This window comes from Chiroxiphia lanceolata, chromosome 3 (assembly GCF_009829145.1).
Source record: "Chiroxiphia lanceolata isolate bChiLan1 chromosome 3, bChiLan1.pri, whole genome shotgun sequence".
Taxonomy (NCBI): domain Eukaryota; kingdom Metazoa; phylum Chordata; class Aves; order Passeriformes; family Pipridae; genus Chiroxiphia; species Chiroxiphia lanceolata.
Window position 1 is genome coordinate 75405982 of NC_045639.1, and position 25600 is coordinate 75431581.

General features: G+C 39.8%; 1 protein-coding gene across 1 annotated transcript in view; it reads left to right on the forward strand.

Moving 5' to 3' along the window:
* The first annotated feature begins 2841 nt into the window (after positions 1–2841).
* Positions 2842–25600, forward strand: part of FBXL4 (F-box and leucine rich repeat protein 4) — a 60516-nt gene continuing 37757 nt past the window's right edge. Inside the window, exons 1-4 of the mRNA XM_032682393.1 lie at positions 2842–2909; positions 9797–9977; positions 10533–11122; positions 20494–20839. Coding sequence (XP_032538284.1) covers positions 10614–11122; positions 20494–20839 — 855 coding nt within the window. The 5' untranslated portion in view covers positions 2842–2909; positions 9797–9977; positions 10533–10613. The remainder of the gene's footprint in view (positions 2910–9796; positions 9978–10532; positions 11123–20493; positions 20840–25600) is intronic.

Genomic DNA, 25600 nt, shown 5'->3' on the forward strand with positions numbered 1-25600 from the left:
TCTCTGCAGTTTTAAAATGCTACCTGCTATTGGGCAACCTCTGTGAATAATGATGAAGTTGGTTTTGTAATTTCTTTGGCTTGTTAAGGATGTGTTCAGACATAGCACATCCTATTTGCTGTCTGAAAGCTTGGGGATGGTCTATGCTAAGTGGAGAGAGGTGTACCTCCAAGCAGTGATACTTTCTGTGCCTCTTAGGCACCTGTCATAGGAGTAAATGGGATAGGCCAGATCACCTGGAGGTATGCCTGTCTCCTCATGATTTATAGAATAAGCCTAGCAGACTATCCAAGCACAGAACTCTGACAATGCTAAATTTAAGTAGGAGGAGTCTGTTTCAGCCTCTGTGAGCTGGCAGATGAGTGGATTTATAGAAAAACTTCTCATATTCATCTTCTGAACTGACACAGAAATCAATTTCAATACAGTATGAAAATAAACATAGGATAGGAACGATTTGGCCAAACATATACCTTTGTACAAATGTCTGAACTAGTTGCTTGCTCTCTCTTCATAGCTGCCAATAGACAGAAATAAAAAGTTTTGGGTTCCTGTTCTTAGGTGATATATTAATGCTAAAGTAGAAGTCTTAAACTAGTTAGATAAATTGTGCCTTGCAAGTGTTCCCTTTTTGTTCATTTAATTTACAAAGGGAGGATAGCATGAGATGTACAAAACATAAAATGAAAACAATAACATAAACAAAATAAACTACAAAAATTCAGCTTCATGCCTAACCTATTTTCTGACTCATCAAACTTATTGTTTCCAATTTTATTTTGTATTACAAATTCAAACTTTAAGTTGTCCACTTCCTGAGAAGGTGGTTATTGAAAGCACCTTTATAAAAACTCTGTAGCTACCACCTGATTGTAGGATTGAGGTGAGTCTAAATGAGGCCAAGAAGCATACTACACTGATGGCACTGAAACCTGAAGGGCCTACCTTCCTCTTCCATAGAAGCAGTGCCTTAAAAGAAAAGTTGGGGCTTAAACTGTTAGTTTAAAATAGTATGGCAGCATCTTAGACATATAAAACACGTGCGTATGTACGTGTATGTCTGTATGTGTGCACATAGGTGCATGCAGGGGTATGAATTGCCTATAAACTGGTCATCCTGGCATGTCTGCTTGTGGAAAGCAGGGTTGTGTGGTGGCCTGTCTGCCGCTGCAGTTAGCAATCGGCAAGTACTCTATACTAAACTTAAAAATTTCTATATTTGCAACTTATTATAAATAGAGTTTATATTAAAGCATTATACAAAAAGTACCTTAGATAGCAAGTATTTTGAATATTTTCTGGATTTTCAGAATTATATTTGACTACTAGCAACTCCATTTTCTACTGTAACTGAACAGTCCCAGGTACAGTCCACTAGCATCACTGGAGACCTGAGGAGACTAGACTGAGTGACAGCAATTTTGACAGTCAGTGCAGAAGCTCTAATTGGAAGTGGCGGTTGGGAAAGAAAGTACAAATGCTTGGATGCATGTACCAAATTAAAGGATATGGATGCAAACCATGATACTTCCTTTGCAATATGCCACGTAGGAACCCAAGAGTCACTGCAGTTTGCTGGAGCAAGTACTCATTAAGTTTTATTAAAATCAGGGCTTGCCTTATGATATGCCGGGGACTCCAACACCACGTTAAAAGCATAACCGGATTGGGATGGGGCTAAGGCAAGGCTTATATGCTGCCTGGTGTAAAAACTTCTGGGAGAAACCAGTCTGGGGGTCATCACGGGCAGGTGCCCACATCACTGCAGTCTTCATGTCTGCAGAGGTAAGATGACACAAGCCAGAGCAGGCCTGAGTCACAAAGCACAACATGGCAATAATTTGACATGCTGGAGGGAATGGACGCCATCCAGAGGGACCTTAACAGTCTTGAGAGGTGGGCCTATGTAAATCTCATGAGGTTCAACAAAGCAAAGCACAAGGTCCTACACCTGGGTCACGGCAATCCCAGACACACCTACAGGTTGGGCAGAGAAGTGATTGATAGCAGTCTTCCAGAGAAAGACTTGGGGGTGATTGTTGATGAAAAACTCACCATGAGCTGGCAGTGTGCACTCGCAGCTCAGAAAGCCAACCATGTCCTGGGCTGCATCCAAAGGAGTGTGGCCAGAGGTTGAAGGAGGTGGTTCTCCCCTCTACTCTGCTCGTCTAAGACCCCATCTGGAGTACTGCACACACTTCTGGTGTCCCCAGCATAAGGATGTGGACCTGTTGGAGCAAGTCCAGAGGAGGGCATGAAGTTGATAAGAGAACTGGAGCACCTCCCCTACGGAGACAGCCTGAGAAAGTTGGGACTGTTCAGCCTGGAGAAGAGCAGGTTGTATGGAAACCTCATAGCAGCCTTCCAAGCATCTGAGGCTGGCCTACAGGAAAGCTGGAGAAGAACTCTTCCTCAGGAACTGTAAGGGTAGTAGGACAAGGAGTAATAGTACAAACTGAAACAGGGGAAATTTAGGTTAGATAAACACCGGAAATTCTTTACTGTGAGGGTGGTGAGACACTCTTAACAGGTTGCCCAGAGAGGTTGTGGATGCCCCATTCCTGGAGGTGTTCAAAGCCAGACTGGACGGAGCTTTGAGCAACCCAGTGTAATGGGGGGGTGGCCCTGCCCATGGCAGAAGAGTTGGGATTAGATGATCTTTAAGCTCCCTTCCCACTCTTAAAATTTCATGATCCTGCCATCCTGTAACAACCCTCCGCCGCCCGCTGCCCGCCGGGACGGTGCGGGCCCGCCCCGCGCCGGGGCTCGGGCAGGCGCAGCCGGCGGCTCCGCCCCCGCCGCGCCGCTTCCCTCGGTTCCCGCCCCCGCCGCCTTCCGTGCGGGGCTTCCGGCGGCGCCCGGCGCGGCGGCGGCACCGGCGGCCTGGGCGGCTCCGCCCTCCGGACGGGGTAGGGTGGCGGCGGCGGTGGCGCCGCCGGGCGGGTGCGGGGGGGCCGCGGCGCCGGGCCTGGCGGAGCTCCCGCGTGGGGCCGGCCCTGCGCGGCGGGGGCGGGCGGCTGCGGGTGTATGTATGTATGTGTGTATGTATATATGTGTGTATGTATATATGTGTGTATGTATATATGTGTGTATGTATGTATGTATATATGTATGTATGTATGTATATATGTGTGTATGTATGTGCGTGCGTGTTCGCGCCCGCCCGGCGGGGTCTGGCGGGGCCCGGCCGCGCTGGTGCCCGCGCGGCGGGGAAGGGGCGCGGAGGCAGCGGCGGCACCGGGCGGTCCCGCCTGCAGCTGCCCCGCCGCTGTCCCTGGGCCTCGGCGGGAGCTCCCCCAGGGAAAGGGAACTAGCCCTGTCGTCAGAGAGCGCGAGCGCCTAAGGGGTGGGAAGTGGTGGGGATGGGCTGGAGCAGGGAAGGAGGAACAGTGCTGGGAGCAGACAAAGCGGGCACGGCTGGGCACGGGTTGTGCTCCTCTCCCCTGTGGATGTCCCGCCTGCGTGTTACACACTTAACACCTCTACCCAGTTGCCCGATCACAACACCACAGAAGGCAGGGTAGGAGCTGAATTAGAGATATTTTGTTCCTTCTTCTTTTTTTTTTTTTTTCCCCACCTACCTGCTTTGGGGTGCTTCACTTCTTGTGGATTGCTATTTGTTACCACTGCAGGCTGATGAATGGGTATCATTTGGACTTGAATGAATATGGTTAGGACAAGGTGACACGGTTTTAAACTGCACCGGGGGAGGTTTAGGTTGGACATTAGGAAGAATTTCTTCAAAGAAAGGGTGATGAGATACTGGAGTAGGCTACCGGAGATGGTGCTGGAGTCACTGTCTCTGGAGGTGTTTAAGGAAAGAGTGGACGTGGCACTTAGTGCCATGGTCTAGTTGGCATGGTGGTTTTAGGTCAAAGGTTGGACTCAATCAGAGGGCTTTTCCAGCCTAATTGATTCTGTGACAGTGGGAGATAACAACTGTGTGGCCTAATAGCTGTCATCAATGCGGTGAGGAAGCAGCTGACCAGCAATACTATACAGGGTTTAGAGGAAATGTCAAGAGAAGATTGAGAAGACATATAAGACAAATGCACTCAAATTCCTTTTTATAAGTAGTATTCAATGGGGACTTTTTTCTTTTAGTTTTGTGGCATGAAGAGGAGAGTTTCACCATAGCTGGAAGAGTAGTTGGTCGAAATGAAGTGGTATAATGCTGGTGACATTAGGCTTTGGATAGAAATGGCTACCTACTGAGAAACAATTTCTTTTATCCATGAAGACAGCCTTCAGAAGGCAGGGTGGCCCACCTTGAGCATGTCATAGGTGCTGAAGGAACTTTTGTCTCCATTATATTGCAATTCTAAACCGCGCAATGAGTCTGGTCCTGGCAGGAAGGCAGTCAGTGAAGTAGTGTGAAATTCTTTGATTTTGCGTGTTTTGGTGCTCGTGATGGCAACACAAGGAAGATTCTAGATAGGTGGAATTTGCCATATATTCCAAGTTTCTTCAAACTGTAAATTTATGAGTTAAAAATGTGTAAAATGGCCGATTTTAGTGCCAGAATACATTATGTGAAGAAACATAGCAAGTAGGGCCTGAGTCTAAAGTATACTGTAAGAGCTTATTAATTTTTAATTAATAATTGCTTCTAGTCTCAACAAATTGAGTGTAGATGTTGGTATAATCTAGGTAATTAACAGCAAGAGATGCCAACCTGTGGTAAAAGTACTCTGTTTTAGACTGTAATGTAAGGATCCAGTATTCCCTCTGTGCATTAGTGTACAAAGATAATTAAGAGATTTCCCATTTACCATCTTTTATGTAAGATGCATATATTGAAGTGCATTAATCTTTTTACAGATAGTACAATCTATTGCTTTTGTCATTTGTATGTTCTTTGTAATTTGTCAATATTGCTGTTTCTTTTATAGTCAAATGAAAGAAAACTCTGTTCAGTACTCCCAAGTGTGAGGTTAACAAAACTCGTGTGTCATGTGAAAAGGGGAAATTTCCTCTACTCTTAGTGTGGGGAGAGTTCATCAGTGATTTATTAGTCTGTCAATGCCCAGAAAAGCTGAGACCCTCATGCCCAACCAGTGTGTCAGTATCCTGTTATGGGGACCGTTCACTGAACAGTCTGTCTGAATTGGAGGGTAATTTGACTGCCCTTTTCAGTGGGCTAAGCCAGCAGGGTAAGGGAGACCCCTCAGTGGTCTTCACACTTTATTAGAGTGTGTAAACCGCTGCCAGCAGCTGCCAACACCCATGAAGGACTCACAGTAACAGTTTATGGGAAAACGGTCTTAAAAATAGAAAATCGTGACAGGTTCAGAGATTGCCAGTGATAGTATCTGACTGCAAAAAACATATTCAAACCAATACACAGACAAGTTCTAGTCCCAGTAAAAGTATTCAACATGCACAGTGGTTCTTACGCAACAGGGTTCCCTACGAGGGAAGAAGACAGGTTCAACCTGTTGACTGATTCCAGCAGTTACAGTGGAGTCTTCCGTAACTTTTCCCCCATTCTCAACTTACTTTTATACTATTTCTTTTTTTTTAGGTGGAGCTCGAGTGACTGTTGTCATAAATACTTTTATTACTGATCGGTATAAAATTGTCTTACCTCATTTTTAAAGATACAGTCAAAAAAAAATATAGAGTGCATGTCCAGTGGGCGGTGGTCATACTTGGAGGCAGGTAACTTTGGGATGGAGGTGTGCACTAATATTACAATTAGGCTTTAATGAACCAAGTTCATCTGAGGAGAGAGATTTTGCCACAGTTGTTGGCTCAGCAGCAGGACATCTCCCACCTCCCTTGGTTGACAGGTGCTGTGCTGTTTGTCAGGTGCAAAGTACCATGTAGTTCCCCTCTCTGGAAGGATTTCCACAGAGCCTGGTTGTGGTGTCTTCACTCCACCCTCCGTTTCATCCCCCATAGCAGGTGCTTACTGTTGTGTGGGGAGTCATTGTGGAGCTGCCAACTGCTTTCCATCCAGGGAGCAGCAGCTGCATTTTACCCTGTAATTTCTGTACCATTAGAATTTCTGTTAAGATTTGATTATAACTTCTCATTTTCCTCTAATTTTTACCCCCAACCATCTTCCCACACTGGTGTAAACAGGAATTATTGCCTCTCTGGCTTTAAGAATCAAACCTGGTGTGTATACATGTTGTATATATAATATTTGCTTCTCTTGAAATAGTATGAACTCTTGTCTATCACGTGCTTTTCCAGGGATGGCTCAGGGATGAAATATACCATCATTCTTTTTTTTTAATATAAATCTAGTATCTGTTACTTGTTACATTTTTACACAAATCCTGCATTACATTCTTAGAAAACTTTCTGTGTGCAGAGCATGAAGGGAAGAAAGGGTATTCATGATAGAAAAAGGGAATTTGCCCATATAATTGAAATAGTTGTCAATTAAGTAATATTCCGGGTAGGAGATATTGTAAATAATGCAATGCACTGTAATGTATTTTGAAAGAAGGTAGCTTCTCTCTCTCTTAAAGTTTTATTCCAGGTCTAGTCCAGTGTGGCTTTCTGGAGTCCTGTCTGTCTTGTAAAACTAGAAGTAACATTTCAGTGGCCCTTTGAGCTGGTCTGACTTGGGGCCCTTGCAGTCTTATTGCCCCCTCGAGCCAGCACTGACTTCATGTTTTGGTTCAGGGAGAAGAACAGACTTGCTTGCAGGAGTGTTTAGTGTCTGCCTGGGCAAGCCCCAGGACTCATCTGACTCCCCAGCAGTGAGGTGACTTCACAGGTGACTGTGAAGCAGAGAGGGATAGGTCTGTGTGCAGCATGAGATGGGAGGGCAGAGCTCATGCAGCCCTGGAGAGAGGCTGGGAATTGGATCCAACCTGGAAGTGCAAAATGGACACGTAGACATAGGAAAGCACCTCACAGTGTTATTGTATGTTCATAACATATTGCTTTTTGTTTCTAATAAAACTGTTACTGTCTTCTGTGCTAGTCTCTGGTGGCTGCTGAAGGTTCTGGTGTTTAATAGCAACATTTCAGTCAATTTAATGGAATTGACAGGAAAAAATTATGATATGAAAGAAACCAAATAAAAGAAGTAGAAGGCTGCTGCTTGGGAGGAGGATAAAAAGATGCATTTAAAAGAAACCTTTATTAATCTTCACTTTGACATAATTATGCCTGTAAAAAGAAAATCAATAATATGCAACAGGCCAAGGACGCTGACAGAGATTGGAAGGCATAGTTACATGGGCTAAACAGATCTCTTTAAAATAATCAAGCAGTTTGTGGGAGGGAGGAGTTTTCCACATAAAATTTGCATGTACATGAACTGCTCTGCTCCAGAGCTGTTTGTCTTGATGCTTTGCATAGATCTGAGTCTGCATTTTTATCTTTTTTTGCAAAGTTAAATCCTTTTAATTAGAAATCGGCTTGACCTGTGTTAGTTCCTGAAAAGATCTCTTTGTATCATCTGACCCTACTGATCTGTACTTAATGTAATTCTTTCACTAGCTTATTATCCTTTAACCTCTGGAGCAATTTTTCATTGGTCTTTTAACTCCACACAATCATTAATGCTTGTTTTAAAATGCCAGAAGATTTCCTATTTGTATTGTAATCCTAATGCTTACTTAATCCTTCTTTTAGAATAGTTTTCTCTTTCCTCTTACTTGTTATAAACAACTAAATCCTATATTGTTCTTAACTCTTTAGAACTAATTTACTTCCACTTCTGTTATTTAAACTAATATATTTTTATGAAAGCTCTCTGTTCCTACTTACTTACTTACTTACTTTTGAGCCTGTTGACTAGTGCCAGCCAAAATTGATAAAGTTCTGTCAGCATCAAGGATATGAAATTTTTGCAGGTTTTATGAAATGATCAAGTTGCCAGAGTGGGAATGACCCACTCTGCTTCTGCTAATGGAAAATCTGCAGCATGATTTCAAGTTACCTGCTCTGTTAGATGTGGCTTAAAGTGGCCAGCTAGTTGATGTACAGCTCTGAACCACTCCACGATTATGCTGCTCTTGGATGAGCTGATAAGGAGCACAGCTGGGTTTTACAGCAGCACTGTGGGAGCTCCGGGCTGTGACTAGAGGCAACCTGAGTTTGCAGTGCAGGCACAAAGTTGTGTAGGTTGTGTATGTGAGATAAAGTGATTCCCACCTGATCTTGAAGTACCCCAGCTGAATGATTCTTGAAATTGAGATCTGGAAAGCCATAAATTCCATGGAGCAGCCTTCAGATCATGTTAATCAGTGAAATTTTGAGTTAGAATGTGGTGTATATGCTGATTTACCCATGATTCCAGGGCTTGGTAGCAGTACATTTGTTGAAGTTTAATGTCTTTTGGCATATTTTGTAAATAGATTTTTTAAGAAGGAAAAATCTAGAAGGAGAATGTATGTGTAATCTTTGCTTACATCAAAGCATCTCTGCTTTGAGAAAATAAAATAGCAGTTTTCAGTTTCAAGCTGTTTACTTTGGGGTTTTTTTGTTTTGTTTTGTTTTGTTTTTAAGGAGGATAGATTCGGGATTGTGCTGCTTTTTTCCCCAGTGCCTTTTCTAAAAGGTGGTTCAGGTTGTCCAGGGGAAATAGACATTATTGGTTGTTGGCATTCCAGGGGAGCTTGAAGTAGATCCAGCATATTGTCATATGCATTGCCTTCTTCACTGAATTTCAGGAGTAATTCATGTTGTTGGCAGCTATGTCAACATGTGAAAGGGAAGGACAGGAACTAAACAAAAGGCAAGTAATAGAAGAGTCAAGAAAGTGAGAAGTGAACACTTCTTTAGTAAATTTTCTTTCTGTGATGGGTAAGAGGGGCAAATAGTGCAGCCTGTCCTTATCTGTTACGACAAGCGCCACCTTGTTGGAAACGTTCAAAGAGAGCTGTTTGTACGTGTGTGTTTAAGTATGGGAAACAAGAACTGACCTGAGAAACACATATGGTGGATTTATATAGAGGCATACAAAAGTCTCCATTTGTTTAATTATTTACCCTACTTTAAGCTTATGCTTCCAAAAACTCTGAAGTGTGGTCTTGCCTGTACCCATGGCAAACGCTGAATATGTGGTTTGTCTGCCTGGCAGTGTGAGGCATCGTGTTAGTTGTTGTTTGAACCGTCTTCTGCAATAGAAGAGTCACATCTGTTGGTTCAGAGATTACCACAGCATGTAATCCTGTGTTAAACTAACTGGCAACTCCAGTACAGGCTGTTGAGGAAACATTTATTCTATTTTGAGACATGCTTAGTCATCCCTGTTTTGGCCTCTTAACAGGTTGCAGGCATTACTCCTTATTCTCTCCTATTAAAGCTGATGAACAAGTTAATCATAATCAGAAGGCCAGTTTGTGAGAAATGGTTTGTGTTACTGGAGGATGTGAATTCATAGCCCAAGTGTGTTGTGTACTGTCAGTGGAAACCAGAGAATACGCTCCACATTTTGTTGTGTGTTGGTAAACCTCACAGTTTACATCATGCAGGTATGGAGCAGCTGCTAAATATGAGACCAGCATATGTAAGAGGACCTTTATTAGTAGGGAATATGATACAGCCCTTCTGTGTCCTGTAGCCAACATTCAGCTATAAATGTTTCTTCACTGTTGTAAATAGAAAACTTTAGTGACTTACCTTGAATTTAGCTTTTTTTAATTGTTAAATGTATTTATTTGATAGTTTTACTTGTGTTGGTGTAGGCTGTGTAAAACACACTAGTATCCTTAATTAATAGTATGTTTTGTGTTGATTTTTTTAACTAGCTTAACAGTATGCAGATCTAGTACATTTTGTGTTTAATGGAATTATTACTTAAGTGAAAAAAATTTTCTCTCTTCAGAAGTAAAATGCTTTCTATGAAAACTTCTGATGCCAAGACTCTTTTGAAGACTTACTTTGTTGCATGGCTTAAAGGCAGATGATGTTGTTAATGAATTCTGAGGAATCATTCTGAGGAATTCCTTCAGGAGACTGGTGACCCTTCTATCATTGATGTATGCTGTCATGGACAACTTTAAATGGTAAAGATGATATTTTTGTGAGTCTTTCTCAGATTAGTACTTTGACAGAGGAAGCAGCGCGTTAAGTTTTTGGTTTAGATTAACAGCCCAAAGCTTGTTTTTTTGACTCTTAAAACCATTCACAATGCTTTTAAGAAAATGCTTTTCACAATCATTTTAAGAAGCTGTATCTTCACAATGTGAAGTTCTGTCTTGAGATACTCTTTTACAGTTGTTTATGGCAAGAGCCACATTTAATTTCATACTTGATTTCATTTCCCTAAGTCAGTGCAAGTTTTTTTTCCTCTTATAAATCCCTGGAAATAATGCTTAATTTAACCATTAGTTTTTTTCTTGCTTGGCTAATGTTTCTTCACAGTAATCTCTTCTTTTAAACACAGTAAATGGGAAGCCACACTTAGTAACCTCCAACTAAACGATTATCTTAAAATAAAATCTAATAGTTTGTTAGTATTTTAGTACAGTACTTTGTTTAAGAGGATATTAGAAAGAGCATAATTTGCTTTCTAAGAATGTTGTATCTGCTCACTATGTTTATTCATTCTGTTTTATCAGCTCTTTTCCAAAACACCACAAGCAGTTAATGCACCTTATAAAGGACTCCTGACTTTTTGATTCTTCCTAAGTCAAATCTAGATGTCACCAGTGTTTCCCATGTTAACAGTTCTGAGCATGTTTTACTATATGTGCCTTCGGCGCCGAGCTAGGACAGCGACGAGAGGAGAAATGAACAGTCGGAGGGCGATTGAATCAAACACCCGAGCCTTACCTATCAATGTTGAAATAGTTCAGTATGCCAAAGAAGTGTTGGATTTCAGCTCTCACTATGGCAGTGAAAACAGCATGTCATATACCATGTGGAATTTAGCAGGTATTCCAAACGTGTACCCTAGTTCTGGTGACTTTACTCAGACTGCTGTCTTTCGAACTTACGGGACCTGGTGGGATCGTTGCCCCAGCGCTCGGCTGCCGTTCAAGAGGACACCATCCACCTTCTGTAGCCAAGACTATGTGGAACTTGCTTTTGAAGAACCAGTTTATCCCACTGCAGTGCACATTCTGGAAACCTATCATCCTGGAGCCGTAGTCAGGATTTTAGCATGCTCTGCAAATCCTTACTCTCAAAATCCACCAGCTGAAGTAAGGTAATTTTTTTCTTTTCTTCCTTATGCTTTCCTGTAAGATGTTAAATGCTACACGTAGTGCTGTTTAATGAAGTTTACTTCCTAGTATTTATCTGTTTTGCATCCGACCCACTAACATTTACTTTATTTCTGCATGTTTTTAAAACTGTGGTGACATGTTTTGATAACAGTTTCAGAGATGTGGATGTTTTGTAGGAATTATTGCAGCTCCTAATATCAAATTTAATTTGTGTAATGATAGTTTTTGTGTTGGAATTTTTATGAGCAATAGTTATTATGTCTGTACAGAAACCACTTTTGAAATGGCAGGTCTGAGTTCTTCCTCCAGTAAGAAAAGCAAATTGTGTGAAAGAAGCTGAGGATTCACGGTTGCTGTATCACCCTGCTTCAAGTAGCCATAAACTTTCTTCTCTGCATGCTTTAGGTTGCATGTATAGTATAATCAGGCACTGTAACTATTCATATGGAAATGAGACTAAAACCAGAAGCACAGAACAGTCAGACAAAAGGTGATGCCATTTGTCAGATCTTTATTTTTGTTCTGATCAAAGGGTGTGAGCTGCACTTTGTTTTTACACTCACTGCATAGGCTAAAAGAAGCTGATTTGATCCTGTTGGTTTTCCTCATAGTAGAGTCCTGATGAAATTTCAGTTGGGGGGTCAGGAAGATGGTGACCTGGGGAGTGGTAATATAGTAAAATAAAATGCTTTGTATGAGGTGTGAAGCTCTTAGTGAGGAGGTGAGGAAATAGAAATGGAAGGAGAAAGAGAACAGGTCAAAGTACATAGTGGGCAAAAGCATTGGGAAAAGCTATCAGTATATGCAATCAAAGTACTCCATATCAGAAGAGATTAAATGATACCAAAGCTATAAAGAAAGGGAGAGCTGATAGAAGAAAATGTATCCTGTAGAAAATAGTATGCCAGCAAATACTCTATTACTTTGAAATGCACACTTTGGTGGTATAACCAGTATTAGCTTGGATGTTGGGTGTTTTTTCCTGCCTTACCTTTTACAGATGCAGCTAAAAAGCATACTTACAGGTCTACCTTAGTATCCCTTGCTTCCTAATACTAGGCCATTGATGTTCATTTGAAAATTCTTGGAAAATTGAATGTTATGTATTCAAAATTCCCAATTAGTATCTTTTGTATGATTCTGTCATATACTGTTCTTAAGAACAGTTGTTTGTTTTACAAGTTTCTAGTGAGAATATTCTGTATAGCTCAAAAACATGAATTCAAAGAAGAGTGATGAGTCAAACTAGTAATAATAGGCCACCTAACTTCAGAAGAATGACTATGTTTGGCACTGTAACACAGAACTTATTTATAGAATGATATGGGGTGAAGGCAGTTTTTAAGACTTTCAAGTTTAGAACCTAGTGTGAAATAACTTTTGGGCAATTACTCTGTGAACTTTCTTTTTACTTTTTTATTTTATGATGTAGATTTTTACTTCTTTATGATGTAGCACAGAACTTATGTAGAGATTATTTCTGTAACTTGATAATATTGCATTAGGGTAATTGTAACATAGGGTGCTTCAGGGCATCACAAGGATATAGTTCTGATTGATAAGCTAATGCTATTTTATGTCTGTTTAGGTTTAGGTTCTTAAAATAGTACACCTCAATAAAGACTGAGAGGTGTTGGAGGAAAGCTCAAGAAATGTTAACTGAAGGAGCTACTTAGTAAGGTGCACTAAAAAAAAAAAAAAAAAAAAAAAAAGAAGAGAAAATTGTTCAGAGAGGTAAAAGGAGATGGAAGTGAAAATACTAATATAAAACTTTTGGGTATGCGCTTTATGACTCCTCTTGAGGTGTGATCAGTGAGAACTCAGACTCCCTTCTTCATGATAAAAGATGAAGCTTCTGTAGGACCCTGCTTTTTAATTTGTAGGCAAGAATACCTTCTGTCCTGCCTGCATAGTTTAACAACATTTCTGGTTAGAAAAAGGTTGTCTCAGGGATCCTTGGAACCAGTTCTCTGTGCTGCCTCTTCAGTACTTGTTAGTCTTGATGCTAGAGAAGTGTTAGAGGGACTTCTTGTTTTTCTTTTTGCTTACCTTCCCTCAGCAGGACTTGTCTGTTCAGGGCTGCACATGTGGTTTGTCTCTTTTCTTCTAAAGGAGACAAACATGTGTTATACATAGTGTCTTGAAGGGAAGATGAAGGGACCTTTTCTTCACATGAGGTATGCAATATTTTTTTTTCTTGTTCATTTGCTTACCTTTATGAGGGGAATCTGAAAAGTTGCAAGGGCGCGGTCTGTTTTCTGCTTCAGTTCTTGGTCCCTTGTTCTCACTTCCAAAAGTTCTCTGAGATGTCAGCTAAGAATTATTTTTTTTGAAGATGGAATGCTGCTGTAATCTCAGATGATTCTTTGTTTAACTGATGTTTTGGTCTTGAAGAACTGGCATACTATTTTCTTCTGTTAAAAAAGGCCATGTCCTACTTACTCAAAAGGCACGTAGAACCTTGTTTTCCTCTTCTGACTCTTTTGATACTTGTTTTTAAATCACCTTATTACCAAAAAACCTTCCAGTACTGCTTTGTTTTATCAGCTGACTACGGGTGTGTTTCTGAACACCGGTGTAGAAAGGGCAGGTGTAGTGGGTTGATGCTGGCCAGATGCCAGGTACCCACTAAAACCACTCTGTCACTCCCCTCTGCAACTGGACAGTGGAGAGAAAAAAAGCCAGCTAAGGATTCATGAGTTAAGAGCTGGGAGAGGTCACTGATAATCTTCATGGGCAAAACAGATTAAAAGTGGGGATATTACTTAAATTTATTACTAACAGGATCAGAGCAAAAGAGTGAGAAGTAAAATAATCTGAAAAACACCTTCCCCCCACCCCTCCTTCCTTCCATGTCTTCCCTCCTCCCCCCCAGTGGTGCCGGAGGATGGGGAATGGGGGTTACAGTCCACCGTGGTCTGCACCACAGCCTGCAGCAGCCTCAGCTCTGGCATCTGGTGCACCTCCTCCCCCTCCTTCTGCACTGACCTTGGTGTCTGCATTGTTGTTCCCATATTCTCACTCTGCTCTTCCCTGGCTGGAATTCTCCTCTGCACAACAACCTTCAGTTCTTAAATATGTTATCACAGAGGCGTTACTGTTACTCCTGACTGGCGCGGCAGGAAGCCCATCCTGGTGCCAGCTGGCATTGGCTCCACGGGACAGGGGAAGCTTCTAGCAGCTTCTAGCAGAAGCCACTCCTGTAACACCCTTGCTACCAAAACCCAGCCACAGAAACCCACTACAGCAGGTCACTAGGAAGGTTCTTTTTCACCAGTTCCTGCTTTGATATAAAAAGAAGGCCAAATTAATGGTGGACTCTATGTTGAGAGGAAAACATTTGAGATTTGCTTAAATGTTTAGTGGATTATATTAGTCCAGCTAAGTAATCTTTTTTCTCTTTGTTTAATATTTAAAACATCAGCTCATCCAAGACTTTTCTATGTGCAAAAGCTTGCAGCCTGCAAGAGGCTCTGTAAGGAGCTGGTGTACCAGAATACTTGCTCAAGAGGATTTTATATATTCTTGTTGAAAAATGGCTAACACCCACATGATTGGCCCATGTGTTCACTTTATGCTTCAGTTGCACGGAAGAATGACTCATGCAGGTGTTCAGAGAGAGGTCTTTTGGTCGTGTTTCTTTGTTGCTGGTGCGCTGAATACTGCTATCACAGCTCTGTATGATGCTGGCTCAGGTGAACTTTATTCAGAGTGTTTGTAGAGATGGAGTCAGACCTTCATGGATAGGAATAAGCATGCATTTTTCAAAGGGCATGTAATTGTTTCTAAATGATCCTAATGCTTAAAACATGACAGGTAATTTGAAGTTTTTTCATTATGGTTTAACCAACATCCAGCTGAGAATTTTCTGTCCTCTCATATTTTTGGCTGCTTTAAAGACAGAAGGCACTACATCACTCTCCTTCACATAAAACAATTTTTAAAATTCATAAATGTCAGAGAAACTGCTGTTTTAACACATGGAGACCTTTTGCGCTTTTCTTTTGTACCACTCACACCTTGATTGGTGAGAAGTGTTTGGTAATTCCTTAAACTATACTAACATTCCATGTACAAATTTGTTACATGAATTATCAGAGTGCAGAAAGCCCAAGAAAAAAATAGTAGCGTGAGATTGAGGGAATATTGTAATATAAAAATCTCAGTTTTTATGTGGGGAAGAAATCGATTCCTATTTTTGATTGTGTTGTGTTATGATTACCACTAATGTGGCCTTGATTTTATACTGTGGTGCACATTCTGTATGCTTAGGGTTTGGTGACAACGATGAGTTGTCACCAGACTTCAACCAGTGGAAGAGGCAGAGCTCTACAAAGGTGTGGTGATAACAACAGCACCTGATAGTGGCGTGAGCTGGCCCCAACTGAGAGACTTGACTTTATTTCTCATGGTGTATTAGATTGATAGGTAAGATAAAGCTAGCTTCAGTGATGAGAAAAATTTTTTCTTTCCAGATATTTCAAATAACTGCCCTGTTCACATGAGCTTTTCAGAGATTCCTCAAGAATGACTGTTCCATGAACCCAGAATTCATTCTTCTATGACAGGCATCTGACAAGAAAAAGCTGTTTCCCTGAAGATGTCAAAACAAGTTTTAAGTAAGGATGCAGATGCCTAGAAGTTAAGTTGTATGTTACACATAGGTGAGATACAGCCTTGAAGGTTCCTTATCACACTCTAATGTGTTGATGGTATCAGCAGTGTTTTGTTTTGATCTGAGATTCACAGGGAATAAAAGGTAGAGTGAACGAACAATCTGAATGCCACTGTCTATGAGTAAAAGCTGATCATATTTTACATTCAGTGCACTACCTTTCTGGTTTCACACCCTTTTTTTAGAAAGGGGAATAGTTTTTTTTTGGTCAGACATTTTGATCCCTGTCCTGGCTGCCAGCAAACAAATCTGCAACATTCCCATCTGAATTAACATTGTACTGCTTAAATACAATGAACTTCCTAATTGAAGGAGAGGGAACCTTTTACTTTGTCCATCTTCATTAGCCTGCTCCTCTGTTTTGCAGCAGTTTCTGCCTCTACAGGCTTCAAGACCTTCAGAAAGAGAAACTTTGCATACAGCAAACACAACTAAGCTAGGAAACACTGAGCCACGCTCAATTTTCTAGCAAAATTCTAAACGACATGAAATAAAATAAATTAAATAGAAATAAATGGCAGGAACACACACGGCGGAATGAGACTGCTTCCAGACAAATGACCATGGTATCTCACTTGTGAGAAACAACCTGATCAGTGTTACATTTTATCTGTAGAAAACGAGAAAAAATTAGTCACAAGACAGTCTCTAACCTACTGAAGATGTACATAGCAATAAGGATATACGCTATGAAACATCACCCCAAAGCACGGCCACACATTGCAGACTAGTTAGGAATCTCTGGTTTTGAGCTTTTATAGAAGAACATGAGTATACAGTGTCACTGTAAAATATATGATATAAAAGAAACTGTCAAATTAAGTTAAAAAAAGACCGCAACAGAAAAACAAGGATGAACTTTTTCTTTTATATTCCAAATTTCAACGGTAAAGTTATTTTTATAAAAGTAAAAAGTTGAAAAACTTCTGAAAAAATTTTTACTTGATAGCTCCCATTTAAACAATGTCTAACAACAGCTACCTATTAGGAATATCAAAATGTTTTAAAAGGGCTTACATTGAAGAAACCATTAGGGAATCACCAAGAGTAAGCCTTCTGGGTAAATAAAGAGGAAAAAGAAACAGGAAAGAAAAAATTTCTTTCTACGCCAATATGAATTTGACAATGCAAGAAATTTCACTAGATTGCATGCAAACAAAGTTTAACCTTGTCTTGCTAGGGAGAAATCTGATTACTTTTCCTAGAGTCTTTTCCAAAGACTCTCTCTTATTACATACATTTCTTCAGAAGTAACAAGGTCTGCTCGGGCATCATCCTAGCCATTAAAAACCTTTCCAACAGCATTAGGACAACAAAAGTTAAGCAAGAATTAAAAATGTATTGTCATTTGACACAAACCTTGAAAATATGATTCTCAGCCTAGAAATCACTAGACTGTATTTTCTTTCCTGATAAGGGAAGGGGAATGGGAATCCTTTTTTTTTTTTTTTTTTTCTTTTTTTACCTCATAAGTGTATGGAGTCTTTAGTATCAGAGCAGAATGAGTTCCTGTCTATCTTCATGAGACAGAGACAAATTTAATAGGAAAACCGAGTCCATTAAAGCTGAATGGAGAAACCCACGTAAAGTCCTCCTTTTCTTTAATCACTAGAGAAAATAATACAGGTGTTGCTGGCTTTTACTCAGGCTTTGCATGGCACTGCAAAGACTGAGGCTTTCTAGCACAGTGCTGGTGAAACCTTCTTATCAAAGCACACTCATTGCAACATCTTTGATCAGTTGTTACTGTATATCTGCAAGAGGTGATGACAGACGATGTGCTACCTGCAATCATTTGATGCTGCTTGATTTTTTGAGAGCTACCTAATTAATTTGGTACAGGGAAAGGGCTAGATTCCTTTGTCTTCTTTAACGTTATTTATTGAGGTTCAGTTTCTCTTTGTTTTGAGTTAAATAGTTCATTGAGCACCTTAAGTTTGGAAGAAATGCAGGCAACCTTATTAGGGAAGCTGATTTTGGTATGTGCCCTCAAACCGGGATTGACTGTAAAAATACCTCTCTTATGAAAGATTTTTAAATGGGTAACCATAAAAAAAGAATGCTCCAGAACAGAAGACATGCAATTCTTACTGAAGCCTCCTGGAAATTTAGACTTTTTTGATCCCACTGTGAGTTCTTCAATCCCATTCAGATTATGTGCAGCCCATTTAGTATCACGCTGGTGATTCTAGATGAAGAGATCACTTCCAGTTGCAGTAATGGGTGTGTTGAGTATACCTACACTTGGGAAGAATCTACCAGCCCTGACTCAGAGTGATTGCTGTTGCTTGTTCTTGTGTGCAGTGCCACCAAGGCAGAGAAGAACATCAAATCAACCTGATTGACTTGAGGTTTTCCAGATAAACCAAGAGCTAACTCCTTTAAAGTTAGATTGGTGGGCTGTTGATGAAAAGAAGAATATGACAAGGACAGTGGAAAATTGTCACTGGTTTTGTTGTTCATCAGCATTTGGTATGTAATGTGGAATTTCACAAGACTGTAAAGTCATCCTATGTGTCTTTCGTTTTCTCTAGTTTATTACAAAGACTGGAAAACAGGTACTGCTTGCTGAAGTTGGTTATTGAACTCCAGTTTGGTGAACCTAGATCTCCAGATGCATTATTTCTTTTCCAGAGCTCTACTACTGCTAGATAGTCCTCTCTTCAGGGTACCAAAGAGAAAGTCAGTAACTGAGACCCATTCTGTTAGAAGCTGATGGTCCAGCATGTGCTAAATTAGTGAAAAAATAGCCTTGAGTTTCCCTAAGGATGGCTTGAGTGGGTACCTGGAAGTGTCTGAGCAAAATTTCGGATGGTGATCTGGATGTGTTCAAGAAACATCACATGTGCATTGCCGACATTAAGTATTTGCTTAGAGAATTGACCTATGTGAGAGGATGTGACAGTGGGACTACGTCTGTTATTTTGCCATGAGTTGGCATTAATTTCATAAATTAATGAAAGCTTTTCTCATGACTAAGTCTGTCTTATGAAAACTGTTAATTTTAGGGTAGAATTGTCCACTCTCCTGCATAAGTACTTTTTGATGTGCCGTGTGTTCATGTCTTGCATGTTTGTTTTTAGTTCATGACTATTTTTTTACATAAGACTTCTGGAAGCCTCTCATTCTACTGTAAGGTACTTAGAGAGCAGCTTGATGTAGGTTAGGAAAATTTATCTGTGCATACCTGAAAATGTCAGTTGTGGAATGGAAGTTTCAGCCAATATCGATTAATTTCCCTATTTTTTTCCTAATTAATTTTCCTAATTTTCCTAGTAACAAATATCAAACTTCTGCACCTTATACCATGTGCAATGTTTTAATGAAAGTCCACTTTGCTTTCTGTCGTGATGGAAAAAGTTTAAGCAATTTGTTCTGCAAATAAAGCATGTTTGATTTTATTTTATTTTTCAACTGGTATTCCTCTCCACTCCCCCACCTCGCCCCTGCATGGAATCTGGTAGGAAAAACCAAGGTGCTGAGATACTGGGGAAGCAGATAGAGTGCTTCTGAGATGCATGTGCCAGGACAAGTAGTCTGAGAGAAATTTTTGAAGCTGGGACTAGGGTGATCAAAAAGAGATGGAATATGGAGTAAGATGTGGAAGTGTGTAGATTGGTATTGAGGTAAGCATACTGTCAGAGAGTAGCAACAGTGACTGCTAGAGGCTTCCTTCTTTAGGAATTAACTAGACTCGAGGGAGGAAAAACATGGGTATCAGTGACTGAAGGATTTCCATTCACTGGATGAGGACTCATGCGGATATAAAGAGCACGTTTCTGTTTTCAGACCTTTTGGCAAGTTTGGAAGAGCTGAAGACCTAAGGAATGTAAGACTTGATTCTTCCAGATTACTGAGTTGGAGACAGGTTTCCCTGTCACTGGAGGAAATTTGAGGTCTGTGTGTGCAAGTAAAGATATATGTACAATAATTTTATGCATGCCCTGAACCTCCTGTCACTGGACCAAATAGGAGAAAAACTTCTCAATTTTGCAGTTTGGAAATTCTAGCGTTTTTTGTAAAGGACCCTTTAAAAAAGGACTTGAAGATTCTACTTTCTTTGCTAATTTGATAGTGAACTACTTTTAAAAGGAATATTTTGCTTGTCTAGACAGGTAAACAAAGTAAAGTTTAGATTTTTTTTTTTAGTAACTTGCAATACTGTAATTTAGACAGGCTTGATGTTAAAGAATGAGCTGTGGGGTTTGGGGTTTTTTTGTTTTGTTTTGTGGAAAATAGGAGAGATCAGATGACTGTATGTTGGGGTTACATGGCAAGACTGTTCCTTGTATACTTAGACTAACATGTCATCATTGTGAAGACATCTGTAATCCATTTGTTATGATGTTAGAAAAACATCATATGTGAGATGTTAGAAAAACTTGTGCACCAGTAACAGTAACAAGTGTGTGACTATGAGTCTACAGCTTGTTTTGTTATTTAACAATGCAGAAAAAACATGCTAAGGTCATGAGTTAGTGTGCTCTGTTAAATTCATCCTTAGGATATTTATAAAATCTAGGGAAAACATAAATTTTGTTGTCTTTTTAACCGTGTTTCTCACTTGTTAAATACTTCTGACAGAAGAAGCTGCCCTCTTACTGTGTTCAGGAATTGCTTTAGTAACTTTGATTTTAATCCCTATATTGTATGTGTATGTGTAATTTCTTTTCACAGATGGGAAATACTTTGGTCTGAGGCACCTACAAAGGTGAATGGTCCTCAGGCTCGGCAGTTCACACCTTGTATCAAACAGATAAACTTTCCTACAAACTTAATCCGACTGGAAGTGAACAGCTCTCTTCTGGACTATTACACTGAATTGGATGCAGTAGTGCTACATGGTGTGAAAGAGAGACCTGTGCTTTCACTAAAGACTTCAATGATTGATATGAATGATATAGATGAAGATGAGGATGAAGAAAAGTATGGCTGTGGAATGGACACCCTTAATAAACAGTTCAGCATCGTTACCCTCAGGGAATGGCCCACTAACGGATATTTTGATAAACTGCCTTATGAGGTAAGAAAAGAATGTTTATATTCAATCATTGTCTTGATCATTAAGGGTGCAAAGGTGCTTTACAGGGTATTGGTCGAGATTGGTTACAGTTCCTTGCGAATCCCTGTTAATTCCTTGTGAATTTCCTGCAGTTATGCCTGAATTATGTAAGTCTATCTACTTCCGTGGATGGATGTTAGGTATTTGCATAGTTACTGCACTCTTATTGCTCAAGCATCTGTGCATTCACACACAGTTTTTACACCAGTTATTCTTGCCTTGAATTTCCAGCTCTTGAACTTGGAAGCTTCTAGCAGTTTTCCAATAATTTTTAGTCCTCGTGCTTGACAAACAAAATATACAAAAGAGATACGAAAAGGTTGAATCAACATCTGAAAGTGGAAATAGTTTTTAAGAGGCTAAAAGTTTGTTTTTCTGTTCTTTCTCGTACAAAACTTACAGAACTTTGTTCTAGGGGTTGCCATTATGTTTTTGTATTATTATGAAATAAGCTTCTTCCAGCCACCTAAGTTTTGAATCGTGGTGCAGGTAAAATGTCTTATAGATGGACTTCTGTACACTGTCTTGTTTCAATGCTTGCTACTTTTTGTTCTGTCATTAGCACAGAAAACAGTTATGAATAAACTCCTTTCAGATCCCCTGGAAGCATGGCAGTTGTGATTGTGCTCAGAGTCAGTAGATAAAATATTTTCTTTCCTGTGATTTCCAGTATGATGAGATTCTGGAGTATGATTACTGAATACTGTGTGCAGGCCAGGCCATTCTCAGTGGGATGTAGCTGTTTATGGAGGCTGGTACCCTGGTTAGTGTAAGAATTGAGAGACAAAACAATTATCTTCACCTCTCCTGAAATAAACTGTTTGCACATGGTGGAAAGGAGCCTCTACTTGCCGGTCAGACCTCTGGGCTTGGGCAGAGACGAGTTTGTTCCTGCTCTTCAGTGTGCTGCAGTGTGCCAAAAGCAGCAAGTGTTTATTTACTGTGGTAGCTCATCCAATGCTCAGCGTGCTGCTCACTTGAACTAGACTTGCTTTTGAAAGTGAAGGGAGTGTGGTGAGATGCTGCCGATGATTGAAGGGCACTTGCAGAAATATATGTTCAAATCAAATACTGTTTTGGTTTTATGACATCTTTTGTCTTTAAGTACCCCAATTTGAGGCATGAAGGCCATGGTTGAGTGACCACGTGTCCTAGTAACCTACAGAAGTTTGCTGTGCTTGTAAAGAGGAAAGAGAAGGGAAGAGAATGTAACAACTCTTATCTTTCTTCTCTTGAAATGAAACTTCCTGAGTTTGGTTTGGGTCTTTTTTGTTGTTACTGCAGTGGAATAATAAATGAGGATACTAACTTCATCCTGAGTTAGCTCTAGTGGTGGTTTGTTTTTGATTTTTTTTCCCTAGAGCCAGTGTATTGTTTAACATATTTTACTGTTGGTGCTTGAATATCAGTACTTTGCGTAACTGTTTGCAAATATGTTGGTTTTAGTAATTCAAAGAAATTAATTGTAGATAAAACTTCATTTAAATATAGGAATTTTTCTTGTTTGAAAAGACTGGATAAATTGATTTGTAGCATAGTAGAATATGAGAGAGATTGATTAATCTCTTTACTGTTTCATGTGATCACAGAATCATTAAGGTTGAAAAAGACTTCTAAGATCATCAAATCCAACCATAAATGGTTGATTATACATATTAAAATTTTAATTTAGGAAATGTTTGTGTAGTCTTGTTACTCTTATGAACTTCTGTCTTCATGTACTTTTTTGTATTTTTCTGCTTTCCTGTTTGTCTACCAGCTTCCTTTTTTTATCCGTTTTTTAACATGTTTGGTTCATGAATACGTTTATATGGTCTATCAATATCAAGAACATTCTTTTTTCTTCTGCCTTGATTTAAAGAAACTGAAAATATGGATAGAATATTTGTCAGAAAACTAGAAAAGACTGTTTCTCGACTGGTTTTGTGACAGCAGTAATCCCTGTCTACTTCTTTCTAGTCCAGCTGGAAGGTTTGGGCATCAGAAAACCAAAAATGTTGTACTTTGTAGTGTGACAGTTTTTTATCATATTGGATATGGGAACAATGCTCTGCATGCTGTCTTCAAGACTGACAAGTGTCAGAGTTTTCTGGGAACTGTTTGAACTGTGTAAGAATGAAGTAAGGCAACTGCTGACTCCTTCCAGTTTTCATTTATACAGTATATGAAAAATTGTATCTCTTTGTAAGGGCATATTGATTGTCAATGTGTAGCTGTCCTAAGTCTTCATACATATGCCTATTCTTTATTTGAGTTGTTTTGAGGCTTTTTCATACTACTCTTTGTAATTCACAAAATACACAGGCTGAGTGGGTTGTGCTAAGTAGGCAGCAGTTCCTCCAGTCTTTGTTTTGCCTTTGTTGTCTTTCTGAAACTTCCATAGACTATCCTTTCATAGACTGTGGTGTTCCTCAAAATGGCATTACGAATGGCTTGATGCACTGTGAGCTCAAAAATCATTGTAAGAATTCTAGAGAAACATTATGGACTGTTCCTGCCAAAAAGCTGAGAAAAATGCTTGACTCACAGGCACTGACTTCTGTAGAAAAAAGTGTGAATTCTTGGATGACCTAGGTGAGAGAATTTTTCTTCCCTGGTCATGGATGGTGTTAACAAGCCTTAAATAGCTGTGAAGTACTTGTACTACCTATCATCTCCTCTCCAGAACTACGTTAAAATTGAGAAAGAATTTTATAGGAGACACTTCATAAAAGACACTTGTCTTTCTTCTCAGTTGTTTGACTAACTTGTGCAGCAGTAAAGTGGGCGTACGGCTTAGTCTTATTTGGCTTTGCAGAAATGCTTGAGACCTGAAGGCCTGAACAAATTCAAAGCCTTTGGGAAAGGTGAAGAATACCTGCCACAGCATACATCTTGTGCAGTTTGGGACTCACCAAGATGTGCCAAGTACCAAAAACCCAACTTTTGTTCTCCGGAAGAGAGTCAGGAGAAATCCTGCATGCTGAAGTCCAAAATATTTTTTTATATAAATGTTGATATAAAAAGATACAAATGACATCTTAGTCATTCTTTGAAGCTAATTTTTCCAACAGCTGCCTATAAGAATTATGAGCTGTTTGTGTCTGCTGGGGAAGTGAATTTCGCTGTTAAATGAGGATTTGGCACCTCTGTTCTCCGAAATGAGTCCCAAAAGTAAGATCTGCATCCCGTAAATGGTACTTAGATAGAAGACTCAGCCATAAGCAAGAGCATTTTTAAGTGCAATACACTTTTTTCACTCAACAATAAACTTCTTGCATCTTTTCAGAACAAACTGTTGTAGATTTCCAAGATTTTATGCCTTTCTTTGCAAAGGGAAATTCATGAGGTTCTTAAAAGTTGTCCTAACAGCTGATGACCATATGTCACAAGATTCCTTTCAGCTGATAGCCAATATACTGCCAGTTGCTGTAGCAGATTAGACTGAGTAGTGGCACGTGGAGAAGATCCCTCCAACTTTAGTCTTCCTGGAGTCTCAGTTGTTTGATTGTGCAATCTGCCAGTAAAATCCATTTCTGTTCTTTGGATCAAGAAGGGTCTTAAAACTTTTACAGCCTTCCACTGCTGAAAGGATCAGAGCCTGTGGCCTGGTGATGTAAAATCGACTCCACCAAAGCACATTATGTGAGTAGAATAAAGAAAAAAGAGACTTAAGTGGTTGTGTTTTGTGAAGCAGTTGCAAGATCCACTTTTCAGGTGTTCACGTGCAGTATTGAATGTGCATGCATTTTCTGGTGCAAGCCATACGATTGTGGAACCAGGGTTCTGTGTTTTCTTAAACTATGTTGAGAAAGGTCAAAAGGTCTAGAATACCATCTTCTCCTTCCTGCCTTTTCCTCTTTGTGCACATATCCTTTGTCCTTTATCTGAGCATGTTTTAGTATCAATTCTAATTAGTGTCCAAGCTGTTGTAGCAGCTCTGGCTGCAGAATGAAAAAATTGCAAGTCATTCATTTGCGTGCTTCTGAATGAGTGGTGTACATAAGTCTGTCTATTTTTGTATTGTAAAATCATTTCATCTTCATGTTGGAGAACTGGAAAAGGAAATTTGTAGAAAGTGCAGATATTGTAGATTTGACCATCATCCAGGCATTCTTTTCTGACCAAGTCAAGTTCTGCATTATTGTGCTCTAGCCACGGAAAGTATTTTATTAGGTACAAATGGTTGTTGCTTGCTGTTATTCAGCAAGAAAGCTTTAAAATGCTAGAGAAGCTTTTGGTTCAGTGAGTGTTATTAGGAACTACACCATCAGTAAAATTTTACTCTGTGTACTGAAGAGTGGAGATCCTCTCTGAGCTTTTAAGCAGCTTTGCAATGGGTAAGATGTCATTTTTTTCCCTCATGTTATATTTTTAACTGATCATTCAAAAAATGTGCATATATGTGAGATGCTGCAATCAGGGACTATGGTGATGATAAAACACACATGGGTTGGGTATGAATCAGGTTCCTTTCTGTGCTTAGCATGCAATGATTTTGTTTGCTGTTTGTTGAATTGTTGTGGATAATTATGATTTGGAAACCTCCAGTTTTTGGAGGTTCTCACTGTAGTGGCCATTGATCTCACCACATGTTTAAAGCTGGCGTGTGCCATGTTTGCCCTGGAAATGGGAGAGAAAGTACTTTTGTACTTTAAGTCCATCATAGCCTGAAAAGGCAAACAGTGTTGTATAAATTATGTTTTATGTTCCTTTTTATACTTCCTTTTGTTGTTTTTCCAA